This window comes from Hylobates moloch, unplaced genomic scaffold, assembly GCF_009828535.3.
Source record: "Hylobates moloch isolate HMO894 unplaced genomic scaffold, HMol_V3 SCAFFOLD_10, whole genome shotgun sequence".
Classification (NCBI taxonomy): Eukaryota; Metazoa; Chordata; class Mammalia; order Primates; family Hylobatidae; genus Hylobates; species Hylobates moloch.
Window position 1 is genome coordinate 105,728,617 of NW_026652285.1, and position 12,214 is coordinate 105,740,830.

Below are 12,214 nucleotides of genomic sequence, written 5' to 3' on the forward strand. Positions count from 1 at the left end.
TGGGCCTGGAATCGCTGGGTGCCGGGGGACGCAGGTTGTGAGGTGATGTCTGGGACCTGCTGCCGCCACCCCCGCAGTCCTTCACAGACAGCACCGCCCATCGCGCAGCAGGGAGGCCCGGCCGAGGGAGCCCAGCATTTGGGCCCTGCAGCCTCTGCTCACAGGCACTGCACCCAAACCCATCACCTTTCCACGCTGGAGACGGCGTGCAGGGCTAAAAGCCAGCATGCGGGCGCTGAGGGCCAGAAGCGGAGCTCACACCTCCCACACCAACCACTCTAGAGGGGCAGCCCCCGCTCTGGGCCCTGAACAAGCAGCTGGGGTGGGAGGGATGACACTTGGCTGAGTCTTGTTTTAAGGGTTAGGACGTATATAAAGTGTCTGGGACACAGTGAGGTTGATACATTGAGGCACTTCTTACTGGTTATAGTTATGAAAGCGGCTCGATTCAGGGACCCAGTGGGAGGGGTGGGGCCACAGTGGCCTGGGCCAGGGATCCAGCTGGCCCCGCGGCCCCAGCTTCCTAAATGGGGTTGCTCGGAGCCTGAGGACACAGGACAGAGATGGTGATAGCAGTTTCCAGGAGAAAACTGAAGACATGGAAGCCCCCCCTGTCATGGCTGGCACCCGGCTGGGACTCCTGGGCTCCTGGCCAGCAGTGGGGTGGGCAGACGCCAGACCTAGGGCTCCACCAGACACGCCAATGGGTCGTGACGAGGCCTGGGAGGAGAACATTCTTATCTTTCCAGCTTGGTCCTGCGTACCCCGTCACAAGGGAATAAGCAGGTTCTTAAGAAGCATTTAGTGCAGCATGGTGGGCCCTTCACAGACCCCCGGGGACCTCTCAGGGTATGGAAGAGATGTTTCTCCTGGATGCTCCAGGGCAGGGAAGGACAGCAGGAGCTGCAGGAGGAGAAACTGTCTGGGACTGTGGCCGAGTGTGAGCTGGGGAGGGCAGGGGCTCAGAGCCGGGCTGGACGCAGCATCACACACAAGCACAGCACAGGGTGGAGCAGTCCAGCTTGGCCGGGGCCCCCGGGGCTCCAGCCCTCTTGTTGACCTTGGGCAGCAGCAGAACAAAGGACATAGCCAGGGCACAGTGGTAGAAGCTGTGGACATAAGTGTAGTCCCAGTCCTGCGGGGGGCAAGCGGTCAGTCTGGGGCCTCAGCCCCCTCCCTGAGGCTCCTCCCTCTCCAAGACCCAGCAGAGCCCCTCGGGGCCCCCGCCTCTGCCAGGGCACTGGGACACCTGCAGGAAGCCTCCCCGACGGTCGTGCTCACGGTGGCCTTTCTCTCCACCTAACCCCAGAGCAGTGAGGGCCTGTGCCATCCTCCAGGCTGCACTCCTTTCCTTCTTCCCCATCCCTTCTCTCTGCTGTCCTTCTCTTCCTCCATCCTTCTCTCCCTCCTGCCCTCCCTCCCTCCCTCCATCTCCCCCTCTTTTCTCTCCTTATCCTTCTTCTTCTGTTCCTCCCTCCCTCCTCCCCTTTCTCCCTCCTTCTTTCCCTGTCTCCTCCCCTCCCTCCCTCCCTCCTCCAGGTGTCGGGCACCTGCCCCAGGCGTCTTCCAGGCTGTGCTGCCGTCTGAGATGCCAGCTGTCTATAGGCGGCCAGCTTTGGTCTCTCTGTGACCTCCCGGTCCACACAGGCCGTGGTGCTGGTGGTGCCGGGGACGGCATTGCCCCCGACACAGCCCTGGGAGGGGCTAGTGAGCAGGGACTAATACCTGACTTTGGCCTGGGGCTGTCAGAGTCCCCCCAACATAGGCACAGCCCTGGTATCCCAGCTGAGCAGAGCCATGCCGAGTGGGCTCTGGGACACAGGACACCTCCCCGCTGGGCTTGGTACCTCGAAGAAGAAGCGTAGCATCAGGGCCAGTGCCCCGAAGCAGAGGCCGGGGCCTATCTGCTGGGTGTAGATGCTCTTGTCTGGGTACAGGCCCTTCTTCTCCTTCATCTTCTGTAGCTGTGAGGACATGGGGCCACAGCAAAGCTTTTAGGTCACGGCACTGGGGAACGCCCCTCCCCAAACCAGCCCGAGAGCTGGCCCTGCACGGGCTCACCCCAGCCCTCTCCCAGCAGGAGAGGAGGCTCAGGAGCCTCCTGCCGCACCCAGCCTCCGATGGCTTCTGCTGGACAGAGCCCTTCACGATGCGACCCAGCAGAGACCCCAGCCTGGATGGCTGGGAAGGGAGCCTCTGGGCCATGTGCCCCACGAAGATCCCGCTGTCCTCCCGCCTCTTTGAGATGTGACAAGGCCACCCTTGCATGTCTCCTCCTCCCTGGAGGGGAGCCCCAGGGGGACTAGACTCCATGATTGCTCACCAAGGAAAGCACTGGAGTACTTGGGACCTGCCAGCCCAGTGTGGCCCATGGGGGTGGCACTTGTGGTGATCCCTGAGCCACGGACAAGCATCGTTTGCTTTCCTAGTTAAAGGACCTATCTCACTCTTCATTAGACAAACCTGGCCAGCACTGCTTGTCAGGTCCCAGAGCTTAGGAAGGCTCACGTGGGCGTTTCCGCTTACAGAGGGGTTTGCATTCCGAGGAAGATGGGGGAAGTGTGGGGCCACATCGCTGGGACCGGCCTTGTGTTTTCTAGGCCACTTCACGTGGAGTCTATTTGGGATTTTCAAGGGCAGTTGTTTCCTGGAATGAGGGTGGATTTTTCTCCCTGAGCCTGGTCCCCTCCTGGGAGGGGCCGGGGAACGGCAGCCTTGTGGGGGAGGAAGGAGGGAGGGTTGGGTGATGGCGGCCTCGGAGTGGGGCCAGGCCCATGGGGGTACACTCAGGAGGCTTTAGATTTCAGTGGGATAAACTGTTAGACACACAGCGTGTGGCACAAGCCCCTGGGGTTGGGGGCAGCCCCCCCTAACTGCACCCATTGCTGAGTGGCCTACGCAAAGAGCACAAAGAGCCTTATGCTGGGTCAGGTCAGGTTTTGCCACCCAGTGAATTATGAATTGATGCCCGGCTTTCCGTTTTCTGGAATTCCATTGCCAACAAGGAATTGAGCACCTGCAGGCGTGCAGTGGCCTGAAGACAGCTGGACCGTGTGACCCTGGGTGTGGTGATCAAGGCTGCCAGCCCACCTCTGGCCAGTCCTGCAGTGGTAACACCAGGGAGAAGAGAGGTGCCTGCCCCAGGTCACGCAGCGGGCCTGGCACTATTGAAAGGGCGCCATCACCCAACCCTCCCTCATTCTTCCTCCCGGGCTGCCATTGCCCAACCCCTCCCAAGAGGGGACAAGGCTCTGGGAGAAAAATCCACCCTCATTCCAGGAAACAATCGCCCTTGAAAATCCAAAATAAACTCCACACTAAATGGTCTAGAAAACAACAATTTGAGCCCCAGATGCGGGGAGGCGGGCGGCCCCTCTTGGGCTCCTGTGGCCAGATCTGCAGCCTGAGGGCCTTGGCAGTCTCGTGGCTCTTGGTGGGAAACACACCAGTGAATTCTCTTCTGGCCAATTACAGTTCAGCCCAGTTCAGACCTGGCCAAGACCAGCGGGAGGAGCAACCTTCAGGGGCAGAAGGAGGCGAGAGGCGGGTGGCCAGGACCCAGGACCCCAGCACGCTCCTTTCTGCCACCCACCTTGGTCCAGGCCACTCATGCCCAGCGCTCCCTCTCTCTGGGTCAGCCCAGGGTTAGCGCTGCTTCCTCAAGTTGCAGACAGAAAGCAGGTCCTCTGTCTCCTGCTCAAAAAGTCAAGTCCAGCCAGGCGTGGTGGCTCAGGCCTGTAATTCCAGCACTTTGGGAGACCAAGGCAGGCAGATTACCTGAGGTCAGGAGTTCAGGACCAGCTGGGCCAACGTGGTGAAACCCCATCTCTACTAGAAATATAAAAATTGCTTGGGCATGTTGGCGGGTGCCTGTAATCCCAGCTACTCGGGAAGCTGAGACAGGAGAATCGCTTGAACCTGGGAGGCGGAGGTTGCAGTGAGCCGAGATGGTGCCATTGCACTCCAGCCTGGGTGACAAGAGCGAAACTCCGTCTCAAAAAAAAAAAAGTCAAGTCCTGGCCCCACCACTGCCCTGCCATGACGTCCTGTTAAGTTGCTGAGGCCCCCATGCCTTGGTTCCTTCATAGGCCAAATGGCAAATCAGTCCCGTGCTCCTTGGCTGTGGGGAGGTTTGGGACGGGCTTTGCAAGCTGCCCACCAGAACTCGATTGCTCTCCCCACAGCTGTGGGCCCTCCTGCACTGAGAGCTGCCCTCTGTCTTGCTGGGTGCCCTGCAGCCCTGGCCGGGGCTGGCAGTGTGGCTGGGCTGGACCAGGCCAGGTCTTCTCCTGGCACTTGAAGCTTGGACCCTGAGACTTCAGGTGGCGAAATGCAGCAGAGGGATGTTCAGGCGGTGCCTGGGCTGCTGCAGGCCTGGAGGGCAGGCTCAGGCTGAAGCCTGCTGGCCCCTCAGGTCTGGGAGACCCCTGCAAGGGTGAGCTCCCTCCTGCTCTGGGGTCCCAGGAGATGCCCCGGGTCTATTCTGCCCTAAGATCCCTCTTTAGCTTGGGCGAGTTTGAGTGGGGTTTGGTCCCTCAGCCAGGAGGGTCTTGGTAGGACGGAGAGAGCAGGGAGCACTGAAGACCACGTGAGGGCCTCATGGGTGCCAGAGCCTTGCTGCTCTGCAAGGGGCCATCTGTGCCAGAAGGTCTGGCCCAGGCTGCCTCACTCTCATACTATACTCTCCCTCCTGGCTAGAGCCAAGCTCAAGGCTCACTCCCTCCAGGAAGTCCTCCCAGATTACCCCAGGCCATTTTCCAAGTTGACGTTGCATCTCTAAAGCAGTTGGTAGTAAGAGTGATGATGAGAGTGAAAATAAATAGCTCTTATGTGTGAAGCACATTGGAAGCCAGGCTCCACGCCAGGACTTTAGGTGCCTGATCTCAGTGAGTCTTTGAACCACCCCACGAGACAGGCAGGGGGCTGTAATGGCAACACCTGCTTTACGGGTAGGGGCATGGAAGTGAGAGGCTGGGTAACTTGGGCTCAGTCTAGAGCTGGTGAGTACAGACAAGAGTCACACACCGTCTGCACAGCCGGAGCACCTCATGGCCATTTTCTGTGTGTTTTCGCTGAATTCCTACATCCACCCATTTGCCTATGACGGCAGGAGGTAAATGAAGATCCGAGGCAGGAGGAGTCAGACAGGGGAGAGGTGACGGGCCTCCTGGGTCCCCATTCATAGAGGCTCGCGCAGTACGCACCCACTTTGCTGCAATGATGAGGATGGCTGTGCCGATGGGGCCTGAGTACACCCCGTAGCCCCAGCGGTCATGGTAGATCCGCACAGCAATGGTCAGGACGCCGAACATCACCAATGTTGACCTCTTGGGCTCGTCGAAGTCGGCCAGTGCTGGAGGGGCCAGGGAGACACTGGGGGAGGTGAGTGGGCTCTCTTGCTCCTCCTGGCTACCCCCCACCTCCCAGCCCCCAGGAGGCATCCTGTAGGTGCCCTCTCTTGACGTCCCCTCAGCCAGCGAGACCCTGAGGCCCAGCCTGGTCATGGAGGGGTCTGAATTCCAGCCAGTTTGAGAGGACAGGCAGCCTGCTGCTTCCCCATGGACACAGCGACTTGGATTGTGCTTCCAGCACCTCGTTTTAATAAACAGACCACAGCTGGTTGTGGTGGCTCGGTCTGCAATCCCAGTGCTTTGGGAGGCCGAGGCAGGAGGATCGTCTGAGACCAGGAGTTCAAGACCAGCCTGGGCAACACGGCGGGACCCCCATCTCCACAGAAAATTCGGTGGGTGTCATGGTGTATGCCTGTCATCCCAGCCACTTGGGAGGCTGAGGTGAGAGGATGGCTTGAGGCTGTGAGTTCGAGGCTGCAGTGAGCCGTGTTCGTGCCACTGCACTCTGGCCTCAGTGACAGAGTGAGACCCTGTGGCTAAAAATCAATAATCACTATGCAAAGTGAATAGGATCGAATCTATCCCATAGGATCACAGGACAAAGACACTAAGATTCAAGAGAAGAAATGAAGCCCCTCACAGGCCCGGTTAGATGGCAAGGAGCCTTCAGGTCATGGGGACCTTGCCACAGACAGCAGTTAAGTGGAAAAAAACATGGTAGGACAGGGGGCTTATGAACAGTCCTGTCTTCCAGGCTGGATATCACCCGTGTGTGTGGATGTTTGTATGACAGTCTGGGAAGCCAACCCCCTGAGCAGTGAACAGCGGTCCTCCCAGGGAAGGAGCGATGGGAGGGAGCACTTTCACTTTTTCCTTTGTATGCCTCTGCTGTTGAAATGTGTCACAACAAGCTTTTACTAAATGAGTCATGTTAAAAGGATATCAAAAATCGGCATCAAGACATTTAAGAGGTGCATATTCTTTTTCATAGATTAAGCACGACGCTGAAACCCGGACAAGGGAAGAGGTTCCTGGGGCTGCGAGTGAGTGGGGATGGAGGGCTGCAGCGGGACTGGTTTGAGGGTGGGCGTGTGGACACTGGGGAGCTGGTCCTTGTCCGCAAGGCTTGTCTGCAGGGGCTGACCACTCACCCATCAGCGAGACCCACATGCTCAGGGCTGTCCCGTAGACACTGAAATATTCCAGGATGTCGTGACGCATGAAGCACAGCACAGACAAGCCGGGTCCATTGCAGGCGTGGTGGAGCTGCCGGAAAACCCACAGGTGGTCACAGCACAAAGAGGCCAGGGCTGGTCCCCGAGCCACGGCCCCCAGAGTGCCAGGTCACTTGCTGGCTGCGAGAAGTCATTTCGGCGAGTCACTTAATGACTGTGTGCCTCAGTCTCCCCATCTGAAAAATGGGGGTACTGCCGAGCACTCCCGCAGACGGTCCTGTGGGGATTAAGTGGCACATGCCAGCAAGGTGTTTAGGGGCTGGGGTGTGCCAAGGGTTCACTCAGTGTCACCTCAGCAGAATTCGCTCATCTGCACTGGCAAGACTGGGCGGAGACTGAGTGGTCACTCAGGTGAAGCCCGCTTAGGTGGGGCGGTCTCCAGGGGGGGACCCTACACGGCTCTCCCTGGACCTTCAGCATCTGTGCTTCCTTGAAGCACACAGCTGCGTGTTCACTCGCCAATCTTTGGATGTGAGGCCAGAGCCTCTCTGGGGGCTCCTTTGCTCTTCAGGGGCTCCTGGGGCCTTCTCTTGCACAAATTACCCCTCTGATGACTGGTCTACACTGCAGCAGTGTTCTCAGGCTTGAGGGGGCATCTGAACGCCTGGGGCCTTGTTTAGACACAGGTTGCTGAGCCCTGCCTGAGGGTTGCTGACTAGGGAGGGCTGGGTTGGGTAGAAAACATGCATTTTGAACACATTCCCTGTGGCACTGCTGCGGCTGGCAGGGCCCACACTGAGAGCCGGGCTGCAGCTCCTGGTTTCTGTTGCCTTAACGTGGACGAAGATCTCTGAGACCCCCTCGCAGAAGCTGAACACAGCCCCCTAGGCTCGTCCCTCTCTGCCCTATACTCTCGTAGTCGCCTCCCCAACACCCACTTTCATGGCAATTTTTAAGGCAAAAGGCTTATAGGGAGTGTTTTCAAAGCAGTCAACTACTTTTCTACGGAAAACAACTCTGTCTCCTTTTGCATTCGCGTTTCATCATTTTAGGTAATATTTAATTACATGACATAATTATTTTGACAGGTTCAACTGGCACAAACAAGCTTGGGAACCAGCACGGTGGACTCTTGGTCAGCCCAGCTCAGCGGGAGGAGCAGGCGTGCTGGAAAGCAGCCCGTGTCTGGAGGCGACAGGGACAGCACAGAGGGAGCGGGGGCCCTGGGTGATCTGGGGGGCAGGCAAGTCGGGGTCAAAGTGGAGTGCTTCTACCGATGGCAATTGTACACGGCCTAAAGTGAAGGTGCACCTAGGAGGCATTAATAGAGATCCACCATCTAAAATGAGGGAGGAGGCGGTCCTGCTCCTCTCTGTTCTTGTCAGGTTCATCCAGAAGACTATGCCGAGCTCTGTGTGGTGCACCTTTCTTGAAGTGAGACTGGCAAAGACGCGGCTAGAGGAGGGTGACCAGCGGTGGACATGACTGTTTACCTTGGGGACAGGGAAGCTTCAGGAGGGGCCTGATCAAGGTGCTTACACCTCTGTGGGAAAGAGGAACGAGGAGGACTCTGGCCCTAGGCTGTTCTCCTGTTCTCCTGGCTTCTTCCCATCCCCCACCCCAGCCCCATCACCTGCTGTCTGTGCGCCTCGATGTAGCACAGATCGTCATGTGTGATTAAGGCATTCACTGTGAGATTCTGATAAGGCCTGTACCCTTGCCCTGTGAGGAGCAGGAATGGCTCTGTCTGGTCCCAGCTGCGTGGACGGCTCCCAGCATAGAGTGCTTGCTGCATGTGTTCAGGGAGGGGGACGCCAGGCTCTGAGAAGTCTAAAGGAGAGCCAGCTCACCCTGGGGGCCCAGAGCCTCTGCCACTAGGCCCTTGGCTCCTCCCGATGGTGGGAACTTAGCTCTGTTCGACAGGTGGGGAAAGTGAACTTCAGAGCAGCACTGCCTGCCCAAAGAGGTGAAACAGAGCAGTGCTTGGCACCTGGCCACTTCCTCCCATCCTGCAGTGCAGGGGACAGACCTGGCCCAGCCGGGGCACTGGTGGGGCGGGTGCGGCTGGGGGCCTGGTGGGTCAGAGCTCAGACTCGGGAGTCTGACTTTGCAGATGCTCCTAGTGGGAGCTCAGGTGAGTGGCTGTCGGGGGGGCCTCCTCTGTTGTGTGGGGACCAGCACAGCGTCTCTGTGGGGTTTGCACCCATAGCAAGGCGTCTGGCACAGAGATGGAGACTGTCGCGGGAGGGGCCTGACTAGAAGGGAAGGGATGCCATGCGGGCGGCAGAACTTTGGGAGGGACGGAGTGTGGCTTTGAGTTCGGAGGACATTTGTCCAAGAGGCAGCTGCCCCTGCCGCTCTGGGTGGGGCAGGGTGGGGCCTCTGAGACCAGTGCAGAGGCAGCTGTGGGGCCAGCCTAGGCCCAGGCATGGAGGCGTGGCCTGGCGGGTGCTTGTGGTTTGCTGGGCTAGGTCTAACAGGAGCCTTGAGAACGAGACCCCAGCTTTTCTCCCTGCGCTAAGGCCCTGGGACCTGCAGAGAAATCCTGGCTCTGCTCTGGGCCTCGGTCTCTCATCTGTCCAAGAGGTTTCCCAGCCCTAGCCCAGGCTGGAGTCCCAGAGGAGTGAATGCAGTGGCATTTGGGTGAGTTGGGAGCTCTGGAGAGCTTGATGCTCACAGTGGCACAAGTGACTCTGCCTCTCTGGGATTTGGTTTCTTCATCTGCCAAATGGGAATCAAGATCCTAGGCTTGTGGGGAAGGTGAAAAGGCTGAATCAGACTGTGCACAGAGTGCCTAGCCCAGTCCGCCACCCTGAGTGCTGGCTCTCGAGGTGGAGTCAGAAGCTCCAGGGCATCTGGTTCCACAAAGGACCCAGCCTGTCCCAGGCCACTGTCACCCTTGGGAGTGGCACACACTGGAGGGGATGCCTTGCTCCCAGCCCCCCCCCCCCCCCCCACACACACACACTCAGCTTCTGCCATTGCAGGCAAAATCGGACTTGACCAATTCAGGATACAAGCATAACATGTGAATACATGCTTGCAAACACATGTGTGAGCTCACGGGCCTCACCCGCTCAGGACTGCCTGTGTGCACTCACATGCACTTGGCATTCTTGCCCATAGAGGCCCTGCTGCTGGAGAAAGAGGCTGTCTGGGGAGAGGAGGTGGAGTTTTCACAGGTTGGGCCCAGCACTGCCCCAAGGAGGCTAGTGGGACGCCTGCCTCCCCAGAGCAGGTGTCGTGCTGGGAATTGGGCTGTCAGTGAAGGAGGGGTCTGATGGAAGGTGAGCAAGGAAGGCTTCAGGAGAGCAAGAGGTGGGGCACCACTTGTGGGAGTCCAGCAGTGAGGGCATGTTAGTGGAGACAGTCAGAAAGACCCAGAGGCAGGAAGGCAGGGGGTACTGAGACACATAAATGATGGCTGAATGGAGAGATGCTAATAGACAAATAGATCACAGGTAGATGGATGGGTAGATATAGAGATAGATGGAGAGAGAGAGAGAGAGAGAGAGAGAAGCTGGAGAGGTGAATAGCTAAAGCCAGAGAGACACATGGAGAGTCAGGGGGCTAAAACCAGTGAGGGTGGGATTAAGAGCTTTAGAGAGAGTGAATTCCATGGGGATCGAGTTCCAGAAATCAAAAGAAAACCAGACAGAGAAAGGAAAAAAAGAGAAACAGAGAAAACTAGACACAGAAAACCAATATGAGAAACAGAGTGAAAGAGACCCAGAGAGAGAGAGAGAGAGAAGAGAAGACAGGGGAGACAGGGGTCCCAGAAACAGCAACTTCAGAAGCAAGGACAGATGGGGTTCCGGGTGCTCCACTGAAAGCCGGATAAAATCACCCAATGACAGGTACCAGGAAACAGAGAGCAGGAGAGAGCCAGAGAGAGAGCGAGCGGAGACAGCCAGCCAGCCAGACATATAAATAGAAAGAGAAAGACGGACCCACAGAGAGAGAAGTAGGCCCCAGAAGAGGGAAAGAGCAGCAGGCCCTCCTGAACCAGGGCAGCTCCAGGATTCTGGAATGAGACTCACTCACCCAGGCCTTCACACTCCCTAAACCCCGCAGACCCCTTCCCAGGCCTGGCTTGCCCCATTCATCTCTGCTCCATCGTGGCCTATGGGTAGAGCTGGAAGAGAGGTGGGGAGGGGAGGTGGCCCCATGGTCAGCCGTGGGGGCGTTGATTAGCAGCTGAGGAAAGGGGCACCCTGGAAGGGTTTATCCTCAACTCAGTGGCCCTGCTCCCCCCTGGGCTTGGTCTCACACAGGCAGTGATCCCAGAGCAACTTCCTGGCACAGATGGGAAAACTGAGGTCCAGAGAGGGGAAGGGACTCCCCTAGTCCTCTCTCTTCAGTCTCCAGACCCCACCTGGGCTTGCTGTTTCATTTTCAAATCACTCCTGCTCATCACCCAATACAAGAACACTGTGGACAGAGAGCCTCTCCTCTATCTCCAGGACGGGGCCTGTGTGGGTCTTCCTCCCAGCCCCCAGACTCACCGCCACGAAGAACAGGGTGAAGAGGTAGACCATGGCCTCCATGTGGAACCGCCTCTTGGCCGCGATGCTGACAGTGGGGAGGAAGGCCAGGCTGCTGAGGGTGGGCAGGAGCAGCTTGGCCACCAGCGTCCCCATGGGCCGGGAGGAAAGCACTGGCTGGGGCAGGGAGGGTGCTGGCGTCCCGGGTCCCCAGCACAGGAGCACGAAGTGGGAAGGCCAGCTCCCTTTGGGCAGGGCTCTGATGGCAGCTGCGGGGAGCGCCCACAAGAGGGTTTAAATGCCCTGGATGGAGGCAGGGATGTGCGTGCACATGTCGAGTAACACATGGAGAGGGCCAACAGCTGACATGCCACGTGACCAGCACTTGTCTCTGATTTTTCTTTTCTTTTTTTGAGATGGAGTCTCGCCCTGTCACCCAGGCTGGAGTGCAGTGGTGTGATCTCAGCTCACTGCAACCTCCACCTTCCGGGTTCAAGAGATTCTCCTGCCTTAGCCTCTGGAATAGGTGGGATGACAGGTGCCTGCCATCACACCCAGCTAATTTTTGTATTTTTAGTAGAGATAGGGTTTCCCCATGTTGGCCAGGCTGGTCTCAAACTCCTGACCTCAGGTGATCCACCCACCTCGGCCTCCCAAAGTGTTGGGATTGCAGGCGTGAGCCACCGTGCCTGGCCTTTTTTTTTTTTTTTGGCCAGAGGAGTTCATTCAAGGATTCAGGGAGACCATATTTCTTTTCTCTGAGGCAACAACCTTGGGGAAATGTCCCTAACAGGACAATCCCTGCCTTCCAGACATTTTCCATCCTGATCCTCCCCCCAGAATGAGAAGCCTGGTGGATGCTCCTGCTTGAGTCACGCGTCCATGGGTGGCCTGAGGTGAGAGAACACAAGATTTCCCCAATTCTAATCCTTAAAAGGACCTTGTAGATAAATCTCCCACCTTACCAGCCCACATATACTTCTCACTCGCCAGCTCTTGCCCCACACAGGTTTCCTTGGTGGCCAGACTAATGAAACTAACATTCTTTTCTACTTGGTTACACTGTTTCACATTGTAAGTAAACAACATGGGGCCATCTCTTTTAGTGTTCCAAGCACCAGGCCCGTGCTTGCCCTCTCGGTGTTTCATCCTTTGTCTATTGACAACAGCTCTTTGGCTGGCCCTCCGGAAATTACCTTCCCTC

General features: G+C 57.7%; 1 protein-coding gene across 1 annotated transcript; it reads right to left on the minus strand.

The window, feature by feature from the left end:
- Window positions 1-937: 937 nt before the first annotated feature.
- Window positions 938-11,319, minus strand: MYMK (myomaker, myoblast fusion factor). The gene is made up of 5 exons (XM_032162712.2): window positions 11,032-11,319; window positions 6,503-6,617; window positions 5,205-5,353; window positions 1,848-1,964; window positions 938-1,135 (listed from the first exon to the last, which is right to left on the minus strand). The coding sequence occupies exons 1-5, from the start codon at window positions 11,164-11,166 to the stop codon at window positions 986-988; spliced, it is 666 nt and encodes a 221-aa protein (XP_032018603.1). The 5' UTR covers window positions 11,167-11,319; the 3' UTR covers window positions 938-985.
- Between the last annotated feature and the right edge of the window lie 895 nt (window positions 11,320-12,214).